This window comes from Erinaceus europaeus, chromosome 2 (assembly GCF_950295315.1).
Source record: "Erinaceus europaeus chromosome 2, mEriEur2.1, whole genome shotgun sequence".
Taxonomy (NCBI): Eukaryota; Metazoa; Chordata; class Mammalia; order Eulipotyphla; family Erinaceidae; genus Erinaceus; species Erinaceus europaeus.
The window spans coordinates 57,588,063-57,611,320 of NC_080163.1; the positions used below are offsets into that span (position 1 = coordinate 57,588,063).

A 23,258-nucleotide genomic window follows, 5' to 3' on the forward strand; every position below is an offset into this window, starting at 1 on the left:
TAGTTCTTCTTTTGGCCAGTTGCTTTTCTTCTCTTTATTTTGTTGTTGTTGTGGGCTCGTCACTTCAAGGCTGACTTTTCCAGACAGAGAGGGAGAGTAGGTCTGGCAATGCAAGGACCTGGGGTTCAAGCCCCCTGGTTTTCACTTGCAGGAGGGAAGATTCACGAGTGGTGAAGCAAGTACTGCAGGTGTCTCTTTTCTTCTCTCCCTCTTCCCTCTCAATTTCTCTCTGTGCTATCAAATAAATATAATTAAAGAGAGAGAGAGAGAGAGAGAAAGGGAGAGATACCACAGCACCAAAGTTTCTTCCCCCCAGTGGTGTGCTGGGGATTTGAACCTGGGTTACATGCATGAGAAGGCAGGCACCCTCCCAGGTGAGCTGTCTCACCAGCCTACACTTAACATTTTGGAAATGATGAAAAAAAGTCATCTGAACTTTGGACATTGTCTCCAGATAATTAAGACATTTACTGTCTACAGATTTATCTTATTCTTACTGGAAGAAATAGAAGTACATATTCTCAATTTGGTTTAAAATATATATATATATATACACACACACATACATACATACACACGTACATGCATGCACAGACACACACATAGATAGTATATTTATTTTGCTTATAGAGAGAAGAATTGAGAGGGAAGACAGATGGAAAGGGAGAGCAAGACACTTGTAGCACTGCTTTTCACCTCCTGTGACGCTTCCCCCATAGGTGGAGGTTAGGGGTTTGAACCAAGGTTGTTCTGTGTGGTAATAGGTACGCACAACCAGCTGTGCCACTGCATGGCCCCATAGTTGGTTTTTATTAGCTGTTCCACTAGAAGCAAGTTCCATTGTACAGTCATGTCAATTACTGAATGGAGAGAAATTCTGCGTATAGAATGGGGAGCCCACAAATCTGCCTTTGGGAGGAAGAGACCAGTCTTAGAAGCAGAGATTAGAACTCAGCAGGATAGCTTATCTGCCTTTTATTCTAGATGTCCTTTTTCCCCTCTCAGAAATGTTTATGTCAGTACCAGAGCCCTTCCAACACTCCTCGTACAAGAATTAGAGCTTTAAGGATACAGAAATGCATATCAAAAAAGAAGCATTTTCACGAGATCTGTAGTTTGTGGAAATGTATGTGTTTCATTTAGAAATCACTTACCAAGCTAAACTATATGCAGAAGTATTTTACAAACCACAGAAATTTATCCTCATCAGTCAAAGCCTGTAAGGTAAGACCGCTAAGAAATCTGTAAAATAAGGTTTTCACCTCCTCTCTGTTTCACTCAACTCTATTTGCAAAGGGTAGGACATTGTTGCTAGTGTAAATGGGGAAAGCCCCTGTTGCCTCTCTGTTGCCATCAACAGAGAGCCGCCCTAACAATAGATCCAAGGCAAACAAAACAGGGGATTAATTCTAGAGACTACTGCCTGCTGACCACTGTCCTCCCTTGTCTGAGATTAACAAGTGTCAGAACATATTATCACCAAGCCAGGACTTCTTTTTGATGTTGGGAGGAGGACTGAGATTCCTAGGAGGAATGCTTCCCTCCCCAGTGGGGTTGATTCCCTTAGTCTACATCTTCCTGAGTCACTGTTGGAATTGGCTCTGGGGCCTGTTGGGATGTGGCCTTCTGCCTCATCAGCATGGAGACTCTGCCCTTCCTGACAACCCCCCTACTCCCATACCACCACCCCCCCCCCCCAGCAGAGAGAGAGGTGGCACTGGGGACAGGCTTTGTTTACAGTTTTGCTTTTTTTTGTAGTTATTATTGATGTCATTGTTCTTGGATAGGGCAGAGAGAAATGGAGAGAGGAGGGGAAGACAGAGGGGGAGAGAAAGACAGACACCTGCAGACCTACTTCACCACCTGTGAAGCGACTCCCATGCAGGTGGGGAGCCGGGGGCTCAAACCGGGATCCTTATGAGGCTTTGCGCCACGTGCACTTAACCTGCTGCGCTACCTCCCGACTCCCAGTGTTTTTTTTTTTTTTTTTAAGAAAGATTTTTATTTTTTATTTTTGTTTGTTTTTTATTCCCTTTTTTGGGCTTATTGTTGTTATTAATGTCATTGTTGTTGGATGGGACAGAGAGAAATGGAGAAAGGAGGGAAAGACAGACACCTGCAGACCTGCTTCACTTGTGAAGCGACCCCCTGCAGGTGGGGAGCTGGGGGCTCAAACCGGGATCTTTAAGCCGGTCCTTGCGCTTTGCACCACATGCGCTTAACCCACTGCGCTACCACCCAACTCCCTGTTTACAGTGTTTAAGTTCCCCTTTGACCCTGACCCACTGGGCGATTCTGGTAGATCCATTCCTATCTCTGAACCTGAGTGATAAGATGACAAGATGGGGTGAGTGGGAAGTTTGTGGCTGCTTCCTAGGATGGGACAGGCATGTCACTCTGTTTGGCTTTACAGACAGTGCTTCCTGCTAGGAGTGTATCCCTTCCCAGTGAGGCTGTAGGTTCTCTGTAGGAATCCCAGGGGGACTATGCCCCTTTCTGCTTCTTTCCATCCCCATTCCCGTCCCCTTCTTCACTCCCCCCTCCCAATGTGGGCTTCGGGGCTCAGAGAAGTGCAGGGACTTAATCACATAGCTGGGGTGTACCTGTGAACCAGGAAGATGCTGGTGGTGCCTTGGAGCATTGGAGCTTCGCTGTTTTTTTTTTCCCCTTTATTTATTGGGGGATTAATGGTTTACAATCAGCAGTAAAATAGATTAGTTTGCACATGTGTAACATTTATCAGTTTTCCACATTTCCATTCCACCTCCTCTGCCATCATGTCCTAGAACCTGAACCCTCACCCCACCCGCCCCAGAGTCTTTTACTTTGGTGTAATACACCAGCTCCAGTCCAAGTTCTGCTTTGTGTTTTCCCTTCTTTTCTTATTTTTCAACTTCTGTCTATGAGTGAGATCATCCCATATTCTTCCTTCTCTTTCTAGTTTATCTCACTTCACATGATTCCTTCCAGTTCCATCCAAGATGAGGTAAAGGTGAATTCACCATTTTTAATAGCTGAGTAGTATTCCATTGTGTATATATATCACAATTTACTCAGCCACTCATCTGTTGCTGGACACCTGGATTGCTTCTAGGTTTTGACTATTACAAATCGTGCTGCTATGAACATAGGTATACACAGATATTTTTGGATGGGTGTGTTGGGTTCTTTGGGATATGTCCTCAGAAGAGGAATTGCAGGGTCATAGGGTAGGTCCACTTCTAGCCTTCTGAGAGTTTTTCAGACTGCTCTCCATAGGGGTTGGACCAATTTACATTCCCACCAGCAGTGCAGGAGGATTCCTTTGCCCCTGCAAGCTCTCCAGCATTTGTTGCTGCTACCTTTTCTGATTTATCTCACAGGAGGGAAGTGGTACCTCATTGTTGTTTTTATTTGCATTTCTCTGACAGAAATGCTCAGAGAAATGCAAATAAAGGCTGTTTGGCTCTAGCTTATGGAGGTGTAGGGTACTGAACCTGGGACCTCAGAGCTTCAGATCTGACAATCTGTTTGTATCACCATTATGCTATTTTCCTTGCCCTTCTCTGAGTTTCTGACAGCAGGCCTTTGCAGATTTCTCAGCAATCTTGTGTGTCATGAGTGCAGGGATATTTTGGAGCCCTAATCCCCAGGATAACTAACTGTTCACTTGTTTTGCAAGTGTAGACAGCTCTTCACTAATTTGCACAGCACCAGCAGACCCTGCATGGGAACAGTGTCTTTTGGGGCCCACAGAGCATCCTTGGGAAAGTCTGTGTCCTTTGCCACCAGCCTAGCATCCACCAATGAGAAGCTGTCACTTTGGACAGAAGATCAGAGGGTTCCAGTGACTGTGACCACAGCCTCAGCAATGACACCCTTCTTGCCAGGCAGTTTTACCCATAACCTCAGTGTATTTTCCCCAGGAAATTGGGCTCCGACCTTCCCTTACCAGGGGACTGGGTGCAGGACCTGTGCTGTCACCTAAGCACCCTATCTCTGAAGGAGCCTGTATAGGGTTTGATGTCAGTTTCTTCACAATCTCACTTCTGAGCAAGACTTTCACATTTTTCTCGTATTGCCTACAGATTTTGTAGTTGGTCCTGCAGCAGTTGAGCCTTTATTTTTTGGGGGGGTCCAAGTTGGGTAAGAGGGGTGACCCCTCCCACTTCATCTTACCACTCTTCCTCCTCTGCCCGTTCTAGGCCCTGTTTGATACGCAAAATGAGCTGCGTACACACATCCCAAACTTCACCTTCAACCTGGGCTACTCAGGGAAATTCTTCCACACAGGTAAGGGCCTAGCTTAACTGCCATACCACTCCCCAGCAACTCTCAAGGGCTCCCCAGAAGCTGGACCCTTAGAAACCAGTGCCATGGGGACTGGTGGCCCTGCATTAAGGGCACTTTGACGCCTGAGACTCCCCTGAGCCAACAGCACCAGGATGAGGGCATCTGGGCAAAGAAACAGTATGAGGCCCCAGCCTCCCTACTCTTTTCTTTCTGGCCTTCAGTCTGTGTGGTTGGGTCACCTTCTCTCCCCCTTCAAGCGCTCTCTCTCTCTCTCTCTCCTGCCTTTACAAATTATTTGTCCTCCAAGCCAAGAGATAGCTTCCCCAGTCAAGATCAAAGTTTACTATGAGAGGACCCAGATTTGAGCTCCTGGCCAAAACATGGGAGTACCATGCCAAAGGGGAAGCTTCTTGAGTGGTAGAGCAGTGCTGTAGTGTCTCCTTCTTCTCGTCCTCTATCTTTCTTTCTCTTATTTTCACACTCTATTTAAAAAAGTATACCAGGGGAGTCAGGTGGTAGCGCAGCAGGTTAAAGCACACGTGGCACCAAGCACAAGGTCCAGTGTAAGAATTCTGGTTCGAGCCCCTGGCTCCCCACCTGCAGGGGAGTCGCTTCATAGGCGGTGAAGCAGGTCTGCAAGTGTCTATCTTTCTCTCCCCCTCTCTGTCTTCCCCTCCTCTCTCCATTTCTCTCTGTCCTATCCAACAACGAGGACATCAGTAACAACAACAATAATAACTACAACAATTAAACAAGAGCAACAAAAAGGAAATAAATATTAAAAAAATCTTAAAAAAAAAAAGTACACCAGGAGGAGTATAGTCATGCAGGTGAGAAATCCCAGAGACAATACTGTTGGCAAAAACAAACAAAACTCAGAAGAAAAAAAAAAGAAAAATTATTTGCACTATTTCCGCTTTAAAAAAAGTTGAATTTTAGTGCAAGGGCCGGCGTAAGGAGCCCGGTTCGAGCCCCTGGCTCACCACCTGCAGGGGAGTCACTTCACAGGTGGTGAAGCAGGTCTGCAGGTGTCTGTCTTTCCCTCCCTCCCCGATTCCCCCTCCTCCATTTCTCTCTGTCCTAACAACGACATCAATAACAACAACAATAACTACAACAACAATTAAAAAAAGTTGAATTTTAAAGACACTATATAAATACATAGTATAGAATGTGGAATACTCTGTGACTGTACTTAACCTTGGAGATGACCACTGTCCTGAGTTTATGTTCTGGCCTTAGACGGGTCCAGACCACAGACTAGTGTCTGTGTGATCAGACCTCCCTTCGATGTTTGGCTCTCCTAGGCTCCTCTCACACTGTCCTTGCAGACAAGAACAGTATGACCTGGGCCTGGTTGTGGCCTCTTGCTGCTGTTGCAGTGTAGACTGACAGCTTCTCAGGAGTGCCCTGATAGCAGAGGTAGTTAACACTACTGGATATGAGACAAAAGACTAAACACCTTGTATATATAAAGAATGACTACAAAGCAGTAAGTTGCAGATGAGGAATTACTCAGTAGAAAAGCAGAAAAAGATGGGTGAGGGACAGGTGGTGGTGTACCTGGTTAAGCACACACATTAATTATAGTGCACAAGGACCCAGGTTTAAGACTTCAGTCCCCACCTGCTTCACAAGTGGTAAAGTAACACTGCAGGTGCCTCTCTCTCTCTCCTCTCTTCATCTATGTCCCCCATTCCTCTCATTTTCTTTCTGTCTCTATAAAACAAATCAACAAAACAGGGAAAAGTTGGGCCAGTGAAATAGCTCGCATGGATAGTGCTCTGCTTTGCCAGGTGTGTAACCCAGGTTTGAGCCTGACTCCTACCTCACTGAAGGAGGCTTCAATGCTGTGGTCTCTTTCACTTTGCCTCTGCCTCTTTCTACCTTCTTTGTCTATAAGAAAGTAAGGAAGGAAGGAGGGAGGAGAGGAGGGAGAGAGGAAGGGAGGGAGGGAGGGAGGAAGGGAGGAAGGAAGGAAGGAAGGAAGGAAGGAAGGAAGGAAAGAAAGAGCAAAGCAAGAAAAGGGTCAGAGCTGGAAGAAACCCTTGAGGTCCTTGCCTGTGAATCCCATATTGCTTAGGTGGGACCCCAGAGCTTGGAGAGGAGAAGGACTTGGTATTAATTAGTTAACCACTGAGACAAGGACTATTCTGGAAAATTCAGGGCTGCAGATGATGTGTCTCCTATGTGCGGTAGCTCAGGTTCTGAGCAGCTGTGTGTGGGTGGAAGCCCCTGGCTCCGTCCTCACACCCTGGCCATGTGGTGAGTGGGCCAGGCTGAGCAACCTGCACCTGGGCTGTAGGTACTGATGCTGAGGATGCCGGGGATGACCTGCTGCTGTCCTACGTGAAGGAGTTCTGGTGGTTCCCCCACATGTGGAGTCACATGCAGCCCCACCTCTTCCACAACCAGTCTGTGCTGGCTGAGCAGATGGCCCTGAACAAGAAGTTCGCTGTCGTGAGTAAGATTCCCTGCTGGGCAGAGCTGGGTGGGCAAGGGGCTGGGCTGGGGCCGGGTGCTGGCCTCTCACTGTGTGGGCTGTTCAGTCTGGTTGCTTTTGGCAAAGGTCCCCATAGCCACGATCTTCCCCAGAGCCCCAAGAGGCAGACATTGATAGCCTCAATTTTAGACAGGAGATGGAGTCTTGGGGAAGGGTAGACCGGCTAGTAAGAATCTGAATCCTTCAGGCCTGCTTGTTTCTGGAGCCCAAGTTGTTGGGGGGGGGGATAGGGGTGGTGGTGGGCAGGGAGGATCCCAGGCATTAGCTCACCCCAGCTCACCAACCATTGAGAGGCCCAGAAATGCAGGGTAGCCTCTCATCCTTATTCCCCACTGACCTGCTGGGCCCCAAGTTCTCCTTCCAGCCTGGCTGCTGACTCTTGAGATGGAGGTGGGGGAGCACACCCCTTTCCCTCCCTGCACTTTGAGGCTGGGAGCCCACTGCCCTATAGTTCTGGTCTCTGATTCTTTGGGGAGATAAAACCCTGAGGAGAATGAGCCCCAAACTTACCCCTCTCTTGCCCTTCTTCTCCCCAGGAGCATGGCATTCCCACAGATATGGGGTATGCGGTGGCACCCCACCACTCAGGTGTGTACCCTGTGCACGTGCAGCTGTATGAGGCCTGGAAGCAGGTGTGGGGCATCCGTGTAACCAGCACTGAGGAATACCCGCACCTGAAGCCAGCCCGCTACCGCCGAGGCTTCATCCACAACGGCATCATGGTGAGCAGAGCAGCTCGGGAGGGGAGTGGAGTGCAGTGCACTGTCAGTGTGGCTTAGCTGAGCCTGGTGGCTGCTCATGCCAGCTTCTACTCTTGAGACTCTCTGTCCTGGGGAAGGTGGCTGCAGTCTGTTTCTCTTGTGATATGCTTGTTATCTTTGGTGTCAGGGCAACTTGTGTGTGTGTGTGTGTGTGTGTGTGTGTGTGTGTGTGTACACACCCTAGGTCCATTTCTTTTTTTTTTTTTTTGTCTTATTTATAGATAATACACACACACACACACACACACACACACACACATATATATTCCTCTTTGTCACTAGGGAAATTTAACAAGGGGGTGGAAGGCAGACATATTTTACTTTTGCTTGCTTTCTTAGATATCAGTGCTCTCTAAGCTGAATTTTATTTGTTTTATTGTGTTAGGTTATTTATTCATTTTTTTTCAGTGCTGGGGCCTCACTCATGAATAATCCCTCTAGGCCAACATTTTCATTCTTATTTATTTCAGTTAGATAGATAGAGATATGGAGATAGATAGCACCACTCCACCCTCTGTAGTGCTTCTTTGAAAGCCATAATGTCCTCAAGAGGTATCACATCAGGGATCTAACCCAGGGTCTCATACATGGTAAAATGTGCACTTTGCTGGGTAAACTATCCTCTAGCCTGTAGCTTATTGATTTTTAATGTAGGGCCAGGGAATCAACCCAGGAACATGTTCAGGCACAATACTGCTGAGCGAGTATTTCACCTACACTATTTAGAGAGAGACAGAAAGAGGGAGAGGGAGAAACAGTGATGTTCTGCTCCACTATTCATGGTGCTCTGCATGGTGCTCACATACAGAGGTAAGGGACAAACCTAAGGCTTCTTTTTTTTTTTTCTTTCCCCACTTTAAATTCTTTTTTTTTTATTTAAGAAAGGATTAATTAACAAAACCATAGGGTAGGAGGGGTACAATTCCATACAATTCCCACCACCCAATCTCCATTTCCCACCCCCTCCCCTGATAGCTTTCCCATTCTCTATCCCTCTGGGAGCATGGACCCAGGGTCATTGTGGGTTGCAGAAGGTAGAAGGTCTGGCTTCTGTAATTGCTTCCTCGCTGAACATGGGCGTTGACTGGTCGGTCCATACTCCCAGTCTGCCTCTCTCTTTCCCTAGTAGGGTGTGTCTCTGGGGAAGCGGAGCTCCAGGACACATTGGTGGGGTCTTCAGTCTAGGGAAGCCTGGCCGGCATCCTGATGACATCTGGAACCTGGTGACTGAAAAGAGAGTTAACATACAAAGCCAAACAAATTGTTGAGCAATCATGGACCCAAAGCTTGGAATAGTGGAGAGGAAATGTTAGGGGGGTACTCACTGCAAACTCTAGTGCACTTCTGCTTTCAGGCATATATTTTGCAGTAGTTTACGGATACGTGTGAACATAAGCTCTCTCTCACAGAAACTGGTGTATATCTAGGTTTTGGGACTTTGTTAGAAAGTGAACCACCTGAGATGAAATTAGAGTATACTATGAAAGGAAAGGTCTCACCTGAGTAATGAAGTTGAAGGGTTGTCATTCCACACGTGAAGTCTCTGGACACAGTCTGAAGTGAAGCATGTTGAGGTGGCAATCGTTGTGTTGGTTAGGTTGTGATCGGCAGATACAATATTATTTGATATGGATTGGGAGAGGCATACGGGAAAGTGGGCCCTATCCAAGGGTTCCAGGACTGGGGGAAGTAGAGGCTTTATAGTGGAGATGTGAGGTTCCTGCTGTCTTAGGGTTCCAAAAGACAATGGATAGTTAATATTATCATCACATTGTTTGGTAATTGGGTTCACTTTGAAAAGTCCTTTTGTTAGGGTTTGCTGTACAGAACCCAGTATCTTGTATATAGCTGTGCTACCTAGGTCCATTTCTACCATCATGCATCAGGATCCCAAACCTCCTCCTCCTTCCCCTCCCTCCTCAGAGTCCTTTGCTGTGGTGCACAGCACTAAACCAGTCCAAGTTTCACTTTGATGACCTCACTCCTGGGCACAACAACTCTTTCTTTGTTTTAAATGTAGCCTGAGTCTCATACATTCAGGAGTATGCCATACTGCCGTGGGCCAAGTTTTTCATTCTTTATTTGGAGATAGAGAGGGAGTTACACACAAAGAGGAGAGACATGACAGCACTGCTCCACCATCTGTGGAACTCGCCCGGTATTTTCCATAGTGTTCCCATGTGGCTCTGGGCCTTTGAACAGATCATTATGCATGGTCAGACATACATGCTGTTGTATGAGGTATCTCCTGACCCAGAATTAGCCATTTTTTATTAGCAATTTAAGATTGGTTTATAAAATTATAAGATAACAGAGGTACAATTCCATACCATTCCCTCCACCAAAATTCTATGTCCCCATTCCATCCATTGGAAAATACAGTGGTTTTCCCAAGGTCACAGATATGGGTTGACCATTATTTCTATATCTATCTATATATCTATATATATGTTTTTTTTTTTTTTTTTTTTTACCAGAGCACTGATCAGCTCTAGTTTATGGTGGTGCAAGGGATTGAACCTGGGTCTCTGGAGCTTCAGGCATGAGAGCCTGTTTGCATAAACATTATGCTATCTATCCCTGTCCATATGTATTTTTTGACTATTTTTTTCTATGATCCTACCTTCTCTTCCTTTCTAAGTCACACCTACACTTACTATACTTCCAAATGTCTTTCCTTTTTTCTTTTTCTTTCTCTTGGTCCTAAGGGAGTTGGAGTTCAGAGCCTTCTAGTCATCTTTTCTTGACATTTCTTTCCCTCGGTGAGTCTGAATTAAAATTATTTTGAGGGTACAGAAGTTGAGAGTTCTGGCTTCTGTAATTACTTCTCCAGTGGATATGGATGTTGGCAGGTGGATCTATATATATCCGTAGTGGGACAGGGCTTAAGCAAGCATTTAAAAAATTTATTTCTTTACTTATTTTTATTTATTTATTGGATAAAGCCAGAAATTGAGAGGGAAGTGGATGGTAGAGAGGGAGAGAGACAGAGAGACACCTATAGCACTGCTTCACCACTCGCAAAGCTTCTCCCCTGCAGGTGGGCACTGAGGGCTCTAGCCCAGATCCTTGTGCATTGTCACATATGTGCTCAACCAGGTGTACCACCACCCAGCCCCTCGAGTGAGCATTTTTAAAAGAGTCCTCTGTGCTAGTCATTTGCTCATTAAAAAAAAAAAAGATGTGGGGTGGGGTGTGGACCATGTACTGTGGGTCTGTTCCTTTTCCTTTCTAGGTATGGGGGCTTCAGAAATACACAAAACCAGCAAACATCCCTGCCCTTGAAGATCTGACTTTCTAGTGACGGGAAATGGTGTGTGCTCTGAAATGTGGAAAGTGTGTGATGGTCTGATGGAGGGAAATCAGTCAGGGAAGGGGAGTGTCTAGGGCTACGGGCTAAGGAAGAAGAGACATTAATTTAAATAAGGTGGTCAGGGGGCCCCTCTGGGTGTGAGCCCTGCTGCTATATGAGGAAGAGAATTTAAGGCAGAGAAAACAAGTTCTCAAAGGCCCTGAGGCAGAATTACAGAGGGGAGTTTGATGACCAACTTTCTGGTATGACTAGAAAGGAAGAAGGGAAGGGAGAGGTGGCAGCAGAGAAATTCAGAGGGTTGGTGGGTTCCTCAGAATGTGTACTGTAACCTAAGGTTATCGGGTAAACACTGAGATGGGAAGAGGTTTTTATGTGGAGCGCCACTATGATCGAACTCTAGTTTTATTATTTTTGAACCTTTTTTTTTTGGATTTGTGATTGATAGCTGCTTATAAGATTGTAAGATTACAGGGTATATAGTTCCACACTGCCTCTACCACCACAGTTCTGTGCTGCCCCCCCCCCCCCCAACAATCTGCCACCTATTTGAAAAGGGTCTTCATCTTTCTGGCTGATATGTAGAGTAGAGATAGTAGGAGACAAAGGGGGAAGCAAGGAGCCCAGTGAAACCACTCCACCATCCAGATGAGAGATGGGGTGGCTTGGAGCAGTGTGCACTGTTAGGGTATAACCTGATTTTGGACTGATTCAGAGTTTTGAGCCAACAGAATCTGCCAGTGAGTTAGATTCAGGATGTCGGGGAGGAAGTTGTCAAGGATGACTCCAAAAGTTCTAGCATGAGTCTTTGGAAGAATGAGTTTTTATCAACCCAGATGAAGCAGCTGTGGAAAGGTCAGGTCCATCCATTCATCCATCCACCCATCTACCTACCCACTTACCATCCATCCATCCATCCATCCATCCATCCATCCATCCATCCATCCACCCACCCCTCCACTCATCCACCCACCTATCCACTTATCAACTCACTCATCTATCCATCCATCCATCCATCCATCCACCCACCCACCCACCCACCCACAAACACACTGATGTTTTCATGCCAGACATTCCCTTGTGTTTACTGCAGAATGAAGTGTTGATAAGATAGGCAAGTTTATTGCTGACCAGGAGCCTGCTGTTTCATGAGGAGGAGACAAATCATTGAGCCATTAAGCCAGTGCATGTCCGGGGTGCTAGCAGGCTAAGCACTAGTGCTGCAGAGTTGCAGGGCAAGGTTGGGAAGGGGCTGCACCAGGACCCTTCTGGGGAAGACAGTCTACACTTCAGACTTGGTCTGTCTCGGTTATTTGTGAGTCTGCTCATTTGTAGGAAACAGTAGTGGAGTATGGAAAATGGGCCTTTCAGGCTGATGGAGTGCCAAGGGCTGCATGTCTCTGGGGCAGAGACCCCTTTCCCCATGGGGGAGTTGTGCAGTCCCCCCCTCCCCCAGCACCCAAAGAGACTGCCTTTTAGAGGATGTCTCCTCTGCTCTCCTGCTGAGGAAGGGTCCATACTCCTCCTGTCCCTGCAGGTCCTCCCGCGTCAGACATGTGGCCTCTTCACTCACACCATCTTCTACAACGAGTACCCAGGGGGCTCCAGTGAACTGGACAAGATCATCAATGGAGGCGAGCTCTTCCTCACCGTGCTCCTCAATCCTGTGAGTGCTCCAGCTGCAGCTGGTGCTGTGGGTGGTCCCAGACAGCTGGTCTGCAGGCAGGGCAAGGCAGGGCGTCTGGGCAGCAGGGCAGGAAACCCACTGTTCATCCCTGGCTCTGCTCCCCATCTGCTGTCTGACTCTGTTTCAGTTAACAGTGTTAGCATGTTCATGTTCTCTTTCCAGCCTTTGTGTTTGTGCACACGCATTCATGCATGTATGTTTATATAAACTGCCTACTGGTATGGATACTTGCATATATATGAATATGTTAATAGTGTGTTTTAACATCCAGACGAAACTATTGATATATTAAATTATGACACATTTAGGCTATTCACTTGAGCTTCTGGACCTTTATTTGCTTAGGTGGAAAATGGAAATAACCATCTATACTTTAATAACATCAATTAGATATCTAGTGATGGCATTCTCCTTATTGGATAGAGATAAAGAGAAATTGAGAAGGGGGACAGAGAGAGAGAGAGACCTGCAGCACTGCTTCACCACTCATGAAGCGTCCCCCTGCAGATAGGGATTGGAGCTTGAATCCAGGTCCTTTCCATTGTAACGTGTCCTCAACCAGGTATGCCACAATGCATCTCTTCTCCTTATCTTTCATGTCCTACTAGTCCCCCCCCAAACCAAACAACCAATGGATACCCCAGTTACTGTGTAGCTGGTTGTCCATCACACCTGGACCCAACATCCTGCCATGAGTTTGCTGATTGCCCCAGGGACACTTATGCAGTCACCAGGTGGCTCCATAAGCTGAAGCAAGACCCGAGAGTCAGATGTGGGGTAGAGATGACTCCCTCTACTCTGATTAACCAATCCCCACCCTCCCCCCTGCCCCCATTCCGCACAGATCAGCATCTTCATGACACACTTGTCCAACTATGGCAATGACCGCCTGGGCCTGTACACCTTCAAGCATCTGGTGCGCTTCCTGCACTCCTGGACTAACCTCCGGCTGCAGACGCTGCCCCCCGTGCAGTTGGCCCAGAAGTACTTCCAGATCTTCTCCGAGGAGAAGGACCCACTCTGGCAGGTGGGCTGTGAGGGGGCCTGGGGGCTGAGTGGCCAGGATAAGATATCTGCCTGTCACAGGCATGTGCTACAGAATACTTGCTCTCACATGTAGACTCAGGCGCTCCCCAGGTGCTTGTTTTCGTGCACATGTTTGCACAGACCTGTGCACTGGTGCACCCACCCACAGCCCCTGAAAAAGCAACATCGAAGGCTGTCAGAGGACATGGTGTGGGTGATGTGGGGAAGGCAGCTGCTGGGCCTCTGTAACTCTGATACTCTCTGAGCTCCTTCTAACTTCAGCAGGTCTGAGTTAGGGAATGGGGATGGGAGTGTGTGGGAGACAGTTCTTGGTGAAAGTTACCCCCCACCCCACTCCCTTGGCCTGTCAGAATTGAAAGTGTGTTATGACAGCTGGCACGTGGTTGATGCTGGGTTTGACTGGGCTGGTCTGACCAGTACAGCGGGAATCACTCTTTCCTGTCTCCATGCTCCCTGCATGTTCTGTCGGGGGCTAGAGGAGTCTCGTCCTGGGTCAGGGGGGTACAAGTAGCTGCACTTCCCTGCTAGATCCTCAGTGAACTCTCCAGATCCATTTGTAAGAAGATGTAGGCAGTCGAGCCTCCAGACACTTCCAGAAGAGGCACTGCTTACGGCAGCCTGCCTTTGCTAAAGCAAAACAAAACAGAAACAAATTGATGGACATCACATAGCCTAACTGGAGGTTCACAGAACCATGACTCATGGGCCATGGTATACTTTTTCCTATATATATGTATATTAATAATAACAGAAGAAGCAAGGGGGAAAGGCAGAGAGAGAGAGAGAGAGAATATCAAAGCATCACTCTGGCACATGAATGCCAGGTGTGGATCTCAGGGCTTTATGCTTGAATATATGACACTTTAAAAAAATATATATTTCCTTTTGTTGCCCTTATTGTTTTATTGTTGTAGTTATTGTTGTTGTTTTGGATAGGACAGAGAGAAATGGAGAGAGGAGGGGAAGACAGAGAGGGGAAGAGAAAGATAGACACCTGCAGACCTCCTTCACCATTTGTGAAGTGACTCCCCTGCAGGTGGGGAGCTGAGGGCTCGAACCGGGATCCTTACTCCGATCCTTGCGCTTTCCGCCACCTGCGCTTAACCCACTGCACTATCACCAGACTCCCTGGCACTTTCTTTATTGTCCCCCCTTTGTGGGCTGCCCATGGATTGTTTTTGTAAATAAAGTTTCAATTAATTCGTTAATTTATTTTATTGTCAGCAGGGTTATCACTGGAGCTTGGTGCCTGCACAAGGAGTCCACCACTTCTGGCAGCCCTTTCTCCTCCCTCCTTTTTACCTTCTTTTTATTTTTTTTTAATTTTTAAAATTTATTTATTGGGGAATTAATGTTTTACATTCAATAGTAAATACAATAGTTTGCACATGCATAACATTCCCCAGTTTCCCATATAACAATACAACCCCCACTAGGTCCTCTATCATCCTTTTTACCTTCTTTTTTGATAGCGACTGAGAGGAATTGAGAGGGTGGGAGGAGAAGAGAGAAATGGAGACATCTGCAGCAGTGTTCTACCACTTGTGAAATTCTGCCCCTGAAGGGGGGGGGGGCTGGGGCTTAGACCCAGGCCCTTGTGCATGGTAACATATGCTGTATCATCGTCTAGCCCTGTAAAGAAACTTTTATTTGGCACACAGCTGTTCTTTCAGTGACTTCTTTGATGCTTCAGTAGTTGAATACACTTCTTCCTTGACTCAAGGAGGGGTTGCATCTTGATAAGCCCATTGAACTTGAAACTGTATTTAAGTTGAAAATACATCTATACACCTAGCCTCCCAGCCATCACAGCTTGACCCTGCCTCCTTTAAAAGTGCTCAGAACACTTACATTAATCTACAGCTGGGCAGAATCCTCTCACACTAAGCATACTTTGCAATAAAGCACCGATAGCTTGTGCTGTTTACTGAATACTGTACTAAAGGCAAAAACCAGGATACCCTAATTCACAACTCCATGGATGGCCTCTCCTGAGTGCACATTGCTTTAACACCGTCTGAACGTTGAAAAATTGTGAGGTCCTACCATCGTTTCATGGGGACTGCCTGTAGTTGCGAAAGAGAACAGCTAGTACCCAGGCCTAAAATATTTATTAAACATTTACCAAGAGATTTACAGAACTCGATAGAGAAAGTTTGCTGACCCCCAGTTCAGACTCAGCTTGTCCAGTTAAATTCAGCAAGCGCTGGTGTGGCCTTGTGATATGCTGAGCACTAGACTGAGTGTTCTGGGTGTGGAGGTGGGGGTGGGGGTCATGGGATTTACTAGGAGTGAGTGGATCTAGTGTGCGTGCGTGCCTGCGTGTGTGCAATAAGGATGAGCATAGTCCTTGCGCTTGACCACCAGGGCTGTAAGAAACAAATATCTGTGTGTATGGAACCTTATTCTCTAGGTTCTTTCCCCCCTAACTTCTCTGCCACTCTTGTTTTAGGACCCCTGTGAAGACAAACGCCACAAAGACATCTGGTCCAAGGAGAAGACATGCGACCGCTTCCCAAAGCTCCTCATCATTGGCCCCCAGAAAACAGGCAGGTCCCTGCACTCTGATGGCCACCTCCACAGTCAGCACTGCATTCTGAGCAGCTCATGGCATCAGGCATACTTGCTAATGACCTCTTTCCCCCATACCCCCTTTTTGTGAAGCAGGGGTGTATATGAATTGCCTGTCAGTGTAAAAGTGGTGGGGGTGGAGAATGGGCCCAGCATTCTCTCTGGCCCATAACCTCAGAGAGCACTGAGAGACTCCACATCTAGATGGAAGGACCCAGATTAGCTGCTCTGAAAGTCTGAGTTAACACTGGTTAAAAGTGGTTCCGGGCATAAAGTCACAACCTATCAGTCACACCCACTAGAGGCTTGGGAGAGAGTAGCAGTGATTTGGTGGCTAACTATTCGCCAGCCATGTACCCTATGTGACACAAATAGGCAGTCCCATATCACAGAGATGGAACCCTAGGCTCAGAGCAATGAAGCCACTTAGAAAGGGGTGGGTCAAGGTTTTAAACCCTGGTCCCCATGCCCTCAAAGCTTATATTCTTGATCACCAAACTCTATAGTCTCCATCTCTTCTGGGACACCCCCCCCCCACTGTAACATGTAAACAAACCAGACTCACAAGCTCAGAAAAGGTGTGCTCTGAGGGAGGGAGTCTGTGCCATCAGATGGGGTATGAGTGAGGGGAGGATGCAGAAGAGGTGGCAGTTGAGCTGGATTAATTTCCTCCCTTCTTTCTTTTTGCTCATTGCCATGCCTCTTCATTCAGGACCAACTTTTTCAGATAGAAAGAGACAGAGGGCAAGGTAACACAGCACTGAAATTTCTCCCAGGGCTGTGGGGGCCATGCTTGTGCTTGAGTGGCAAGTATGGCAAAGCAGGTATACTATCTAAGGGAGCCCTCTTGCTAGCCCTGAGATAGATTTCTTAGCCCTTTGAGAATTCCCTGACAGCAGAGGAGAGAGGCTGGAGCACCTTGTTCTTTGAGTTCTTCCTGAGTGCTGCAGAGGGAAGACTCAGACTGGTGGAGCTGAAGGAGCCAGCAGGCAGTGTCTATCAACAATTCTAGGATTTGGGGCAAATTCTAGGCAGCTGGACGTGGATGTTGGAGTACAGTGCCAGGGGGAGGATTCTGAGGCCAAGTCCATGTTTAGTGATGAAGTGTGCTATGATCCATTAGTGATGTCTGAGGCCAAGTCCATGCTTAGTGATAAAGTGTGCTATGATCCATTAGTGATGTCTGCTCTAGCCACCAGGTGGGGGACCACAGGCATGTCATGCATCTGGCTTTAATGTGACTGCTTCCTTGTCTGAAGGAGGAAATTAAACCCCAGAGAAAGGGAGGGGCTAACCTTGCTCTCCAACATAGGGGTGGAGAACTTGGACAGGTCTACAGGGTTTCAGACTCCTTTTTTTGGGTTTGGTGGTGGTGAGGGATCTGGCCCTGGTCTCAGCTGCCTGGACCCCCACCCCCCTTCCCCCACAGGCACCACTGCCCTCTACCTATTCCTGGGCATGCACCCAGACCTCAGCAGCAACTACCCCAGCTCCGAGACCTTTGAGGAGATCCAGTTCTTCAATGGCCACAACTATCACAAAGGCATCGACTGGTGAGCAGGCCTTTCTGTCCCTAGTGGGGGAGGAGGCCAAGGGGGCCCGCCCAGGAGGAGGGCTGCCCAGCAGGAAGCAGCTGGTGCTTGCTCACAAACAGCTGGAGTTCCTGTAAACAGCGATGGGGCTCAGTGACCCTTGAGTCATGGTGTTAGAGCCTCATTACAGACAGGACACTCCAGGAGGAAGGCCTTTGACCCTTTGCATTATTGCCCCGGGTTAGAGATTGCTGGAAGGCAGAGTCCAGTGCCTGGCTGTGCTGCATAGAAACATCCATAGTCCCTCAGGAGGAAAGGGGCTTGCCTGTGGTCCAAAGAGCTGGGGATGCGGCAGGGTCAATATATAGACTCCTGGCCTGAGACTGGCTTCTTTCACTGTGCTTGGCTGCCTGTGGAGCAGCTGTCCTTGGAGGGGAGGAAGGACCGAGTCTGAATTTTCCCTTCAGGAACTTCCATTATTTAAAAAAAATTTTTTTCCCTTCTTTTCTCACTGAGCCTGGCCTCATGCATGCACGATTTCACCCCTTCTAGGCTGGCTTTTCCATTCAGATAGACAAACAGGGAGGGAGAGATATCATGGTACTGGGGCTTCCTCCAGTGCTACAGACAACATACTTACTTAGTGTTGGGACTGGGTCCTAGGCTATTCGCATGGCAAATCAGGCATCTTTCCCAGTAAGCTAATTCTCAGCCCTTCTCACACATCCCAGTTTATTTATTTATTATTTATTTTCTATAATTCCTTCCTGGGTTTTTTTTTTTTTTTTCTCACCAGAGCACTGCTCAGCTCTGGCTTATTATGGTGGTGCTGGAGATTGAACCTGCAGCCTTGGAGCGTTGGGTATGAAAGTCTTTAGCTGAACCACTGTGCTATCTCCCAGCCCAGTGATATTTGTATTAATGAGCCGGTATCACTGTGATGTCCACAGTGTTTGTTGAATTGTTCATGGGGCCTTCAACCCACAAGTGGTCCCAGAGGACTAGTGTGGGATGCTGGAGGCCCACCCAGGAGGCTGCCAGCCATACTCACATGACACTGGGGGACTGTGGGTGGCAGGAAGACCCTCCCCTTGCCTTCTGGCTCATAGCAGTAGCCTAGAAAATGCCACCTCACATTGGAAAAGAAGCTCTGCACACCCAGGCAGAAGAAGGCTTCTCTCATTCAACTGTGGTCCCTGCCTGCCCCCTAGAGGTGGAGAGAGTCCAGTTGGTTTAAGTGGAGCATCTGCTTTAGGGTAGAAAGAGTGCCCCTTGTGCCCTGCAGCCCATACCACACTCATAAGTCTGCAGGTCCTACAGCCCCCTAGCTGCCCTCACTGAAGTACTGGATTCTGAAGTGGAAGTCTGCCAGGTGACTCCCCTGTCCAGAATTGGGCATGGGAGCCCAGTCACACCTGTCAGCAGAAACTTGCTGAAGTTTGTGCCGTTCATTCCTACTGTGTTCGTTGGGCCCCTTGCTCATGAATCTCACCTGTGACTGCCCCCCTCATCCCCTTGGACTTTCTGCAGGTACATGGAATTCTTCCCTATCCCCTCCAACACCACCTCCGACTTCTACTTTGAGAAAAGCGCCAACTATTTTGACTCGGAAGTGGCTCCCCGGAGGGCCGCCGTCCTGCTGCCCAAAGCCAAGGTCCTGACCATCCTCATCAACCCAGCAGACCGGGCCTATTCTTGGTACCAGGTGAGTCAGTGGCCCTGCCACTCAGATGCTCAGTCATTCAGCATTATTTTTATTCTCAGCTAGAGAATAAAGTCTCTCTCAGCTAGAGACAGAGAGGCAGAAAGAGTGAAAGAGACAGTCGGGCGGTAGCACAGCAGGTTAAGCACATGTGGCGCAAAGTGCAGGGACCGGCATAAGGATCCCGGTTCGAGCCCCTGGCTCCCCACCTGCAGGGGGGGTCACTTCACAGGCGGTGAAGCAGGTCTGCAGGTGTCTGTCTTTCTCTCCCCCTCTCTGTCTTCCCCACCTCTCTCCACTTCTCTCTGTCCTATCCAACAATGAACGACATCAACAATAACAATAATAACCACAACAAGGCTACAACAACAAGGGTAACAAAAGGGGGAAAAATGGCCTCCAGGAGCAGTGGATTCATGGTGCAGGCACTGAACCCCAGCAATAACCCTGGAGGCAAAAAAAAAAAAAGTGAAAGAGACCACAGCACCTAAGAGTACTTCAGTGCGGTGGGAGCCGGGCTTGAACCTGGTTATGCACATGGAAAACAGGACACTAACCTACTGAGTGATTTCACCAGCCCCATTCGGCACTTCTTTGGTAAGCACCTCTGTACTGCCAGACCCAACCAGTATCCTGGGATGCTGTTTCAGGAAGCATAGGGTCCTGCTTCCACACCACTTGCAGCCTGGTGAGGAGACAGGCAGAAATCAGCCAACAGTTTCCTGCCCACTCTTCTAGGTGTTCAGGGGCTTCCTGCCTCCACACTTGATGCCGGCAAGAGGCAGGCTAGTTCCCTCCTGATGAAGCCTAGGTTTGGAGCACCAGAGATCAGGTTCATGGTCATTATGGCTGTCCTACTGGGCTCTGGGGAGGGCAGGAACTCCGAGAAGGCAGAGAGAGGATCCTCCTCTGTACCCCACCTCTTCCTCCTTTGTAAATATGTGTGTGTGTGTGTGTGTGTGTGTGTGTGTGTGTGTAAATTTCTTTATTGGGGAATTAATGTTTTACATTTGGCAGTAACTACAATAGTTTGTACATGTATAACATTTCCCAGTTTTCCATATAACAATACAACCCCCACTAGGTCCTCTGTCATCCTTCTTGGACCTGTATTCTCCCTACCCACCCACCCCAGAGTCTTTTACTTTGGTGCAATACGCCAATTCCAGGTCAGGTTCTACTTGTGTTTTCTTTTCTGATCTTGTTTTTCAACTTCTGCCTGAGAGTGAGATCATCCTATATTCATCTATTTCTTACTTATTTCACTTAACGTGAATTTTTCAAGGTCCGTCCAAGATCGGCTGAAAATGGTGAAATCACCGTTTTTAATAGCTGAGTAGTATCCATATATATATACCACAACTTGCTCAGCCACTCATCTGTTGTTGGACACCTGGGTTGTTTCCAGGTTTTGGCTATTACAAATTGTGCTGCCAAGAACATATGTGTACACAGATCTTTTTGGATGGATGTGTTGGGTTCCTTAGGATATATCCCCAGGAGAGGAATTGCAGGATCATAGAATAGGTCCATTTCTAGCTATCTTTTTAATATACTGCTGTATCTGGTTGGTTAGAATTTTGTTCAGTATTTTAGCATCTATGTTCATCAGAGATATTGGTCTGTAGTTTTCTTTTTTGGTTGTGTCCCTGTCTGCTTTTGTGATTCCTTTAACTGTTGCTTGTCTGAGAAGGTTTTTGTGCCTCCATCTAGTCTGAATGACAGTCTAGCAGGATACAGTATTCATGGTTGAAAGCCTTTTTCATTGAGTACTCGATAGATATCTTGCCATTCTCTTCTGGCCTGTAGTGTTTATGTGGAGAAGTCTGCTTCTAGTCTTATGTATTTTCCTCTGTAGGTGACTCTTTGTTTTTCTCTTGCAGCCTTCAGGATCCTTTCTTTATCCTTATTCCAAAAATGATGTGTCTTGGTGTCTTTAAGTCTGGGTTAATTCTGTTTGGGACCTTCTGGGCTTCTTGAACCTTTATGTCTTTGATATTGTCTAGACTAGACAAGTTTTCAGCTATTATGGTCTGAAGAATGCTTTCTTCCTCTGGTAAGCCAATAATGCGTATATTATTTCTTTTGAAGTCATCCCATAGGTCTCTGTTGTTGTTTTCAGTATCTCTTAATCTCTTTTTGAGATCTCTGACTTCTTTTTTAGTTGTCTCTAATTCATCCTCGATCTTGCTAATTCTGTCTTCAGCTTCATTGATTCTATTCTCTCTCCCCTCTACTGTTTTCTGGAGTTCATCTATTTTGTTACCCTGTTCTGATACTGTTTTAGCTTGTTCAGCTAGTTGTGTTCTTAGCTCAGCTATTTCAGGTTTGAGTTCTCTAATAAGCTTGAGATAATTAGTGTTTTCTTCCAGAGTCTCTTTTGTTGTTTCTGCATTTCTGGTGCCAATTCTTTCAGCCTCTTTACTAACTCCTGTGATTATTTCCTTAACTAGTGTTTGGATGTTTACCTCATTATTTTGTGCTTCACCCTTTGGGGGGCTTTTAGCTGGACTCTTGTCCTGGTTCATTTCTCCAATATTTCTTCTTGTTGGTTTAACTGTTTTATATATAATGCTATAAGGTCCCTCTCTCAGCGCTTTTCAAATTACTGATCACTATTGCCTGGATTGACTTGTGTCTAAGTAAGGTAATTAAAGGGTTCACAGTTGTGGAACAGTTGCTTCAATAGTCTTTTAATCCCTGATTTGGAGCTCAGTGGCTTAAAAGCCTGTTCTTTTTCTTCCCTGTAGGCTATGGGAGCCTGAGGGCTTTTAAACTATAAGTAGGCTTCTTAGCTTAATCACTGACTCCTGACCAAGAGATAAAGCAGGGTGTGGGGAGTCTGGCTGTAGCGCAGCGGGTTAAGCGCAGGTGGCGCAAAGCACAAGGACCGGCATAAGGATCCCAGTTTGAACCCCGGCTCCCCACCTGCAGGGGAGTCGCTTCACAGGCGGTGAAGCAGGTCTGCAGGTGTCTATCTTTCTCTCCTCCTCTCTCTCTTCCCCTCCTCTCTCCATTTCTCTCTGTCCTATCCAACAACGACAACAACAATAATAACTACAACAATAAAACAACAAGGGCAACAACAGGGAATAAATAAATAAATAAAATAAATATTTAAAAAATTTTTTAAAAAGCAGGGTGTGGCAGAGATAATCCAGTGGTTATGCAAAGAGACTATCACAGCCCCACCACTATGCCACTGAGGCATAGATCTCCTGAGTTTCCTGGTTAGTTCTCTTTCCCCTGGTGTCAGCACAGGGCCTCCCTGCCATTGCTTCAGACTCTGAGGGCAATAGCAATGGAGACTCAGAGCTGCACTTGCTGAGTCCCAGGGGAGTTCTCTCCTCCCCTCAGCTGTCCATTTGTTGTTGAAACAGACTGGAGGTGGTGCCTCAACTGATAAACTGCCAGACTGTTACCAGCCACCAAATCTCTCCCTAGGCTCCTCTCTGTCCACCAGCCACACGTATTTGCACTCACTGATGATCTGGTGGGTTTCAGAAGTCATTCTAGTCCTGTCCTGTTTCGGTTCCAGGTGGTCTCCTTTGGTATTCCTAGTGGATCCCTGTGAAAATATTTTTATTGGGAATTTTTTCTTTATTTTTATTTTTTTATTGGGAGGCTAATGGCTTATAGTACAGTTATTAGCACATAGGGACAATTTCTCATCTCACCAAGATAGTCATCTGTAAAACACTCTCACCCCAAAGTTAGGTCCATCATCCTATACTAGGACCTGAAAGTCTCCTTCCTACCCTGGACCCCTTCTCTGCCTTCCTTCTCTAGAGTTCTTTGCTTTGGTGCAATGTATCACCCGTACAAGTTTTACTTTGTCTTTCTCCTTTCTGTTCTTTTTTCTTAAGTTCTGCC

General features: G+C 47.0%; 1 protein-coding gene across 4 annotated transcripts in view; it reads left to right on the forward strand.

Annotated features, from left to right (window-relative positions):
- NDST1 (N-deacetylase and N-sulfotransferase 1) overlaps positions 1-23,258 on the forward strand; it is a 97,979-nt gene that overhangs the window by 61,955 nt on the left and 12,766 nt on the right. For all 4 annotated transcript variants that reach the window (XM_060181175.1, XM_060181164.1, XM_060181167.1 and 1 more), the window contains 8 exons: positions 4,185-4,272; positions 6,578-6,732; positions 7,312-7,497; positions 12,384-12,512; positions 13,378-13,560; positions 16,033-16,129; positions 17,581-17,704; positions 19,214-19,388. In XM_060181175.1, coding sequence (XP_060037158.1) covers positions 4,185-4,272; positions 6,578-6,732; positions 7,312-7,497; positions 12,384-12,512; positions 13,378-13,560; positions 16,033-16,129; positions 17,581-17,704; positions 19,214-19,388 — 1,137 coding nt within the window. The remainder of the gene's footprint in view (positions 1-4,184; positions 4,273-6,577; positions 6,733-7,311; positions 7,498-12,383; positions 12,513-13,377; positions 13,561-16,032; positions 16,130-17,580; positions 17,705-19,213; positions 19,389-23,258) is intronic.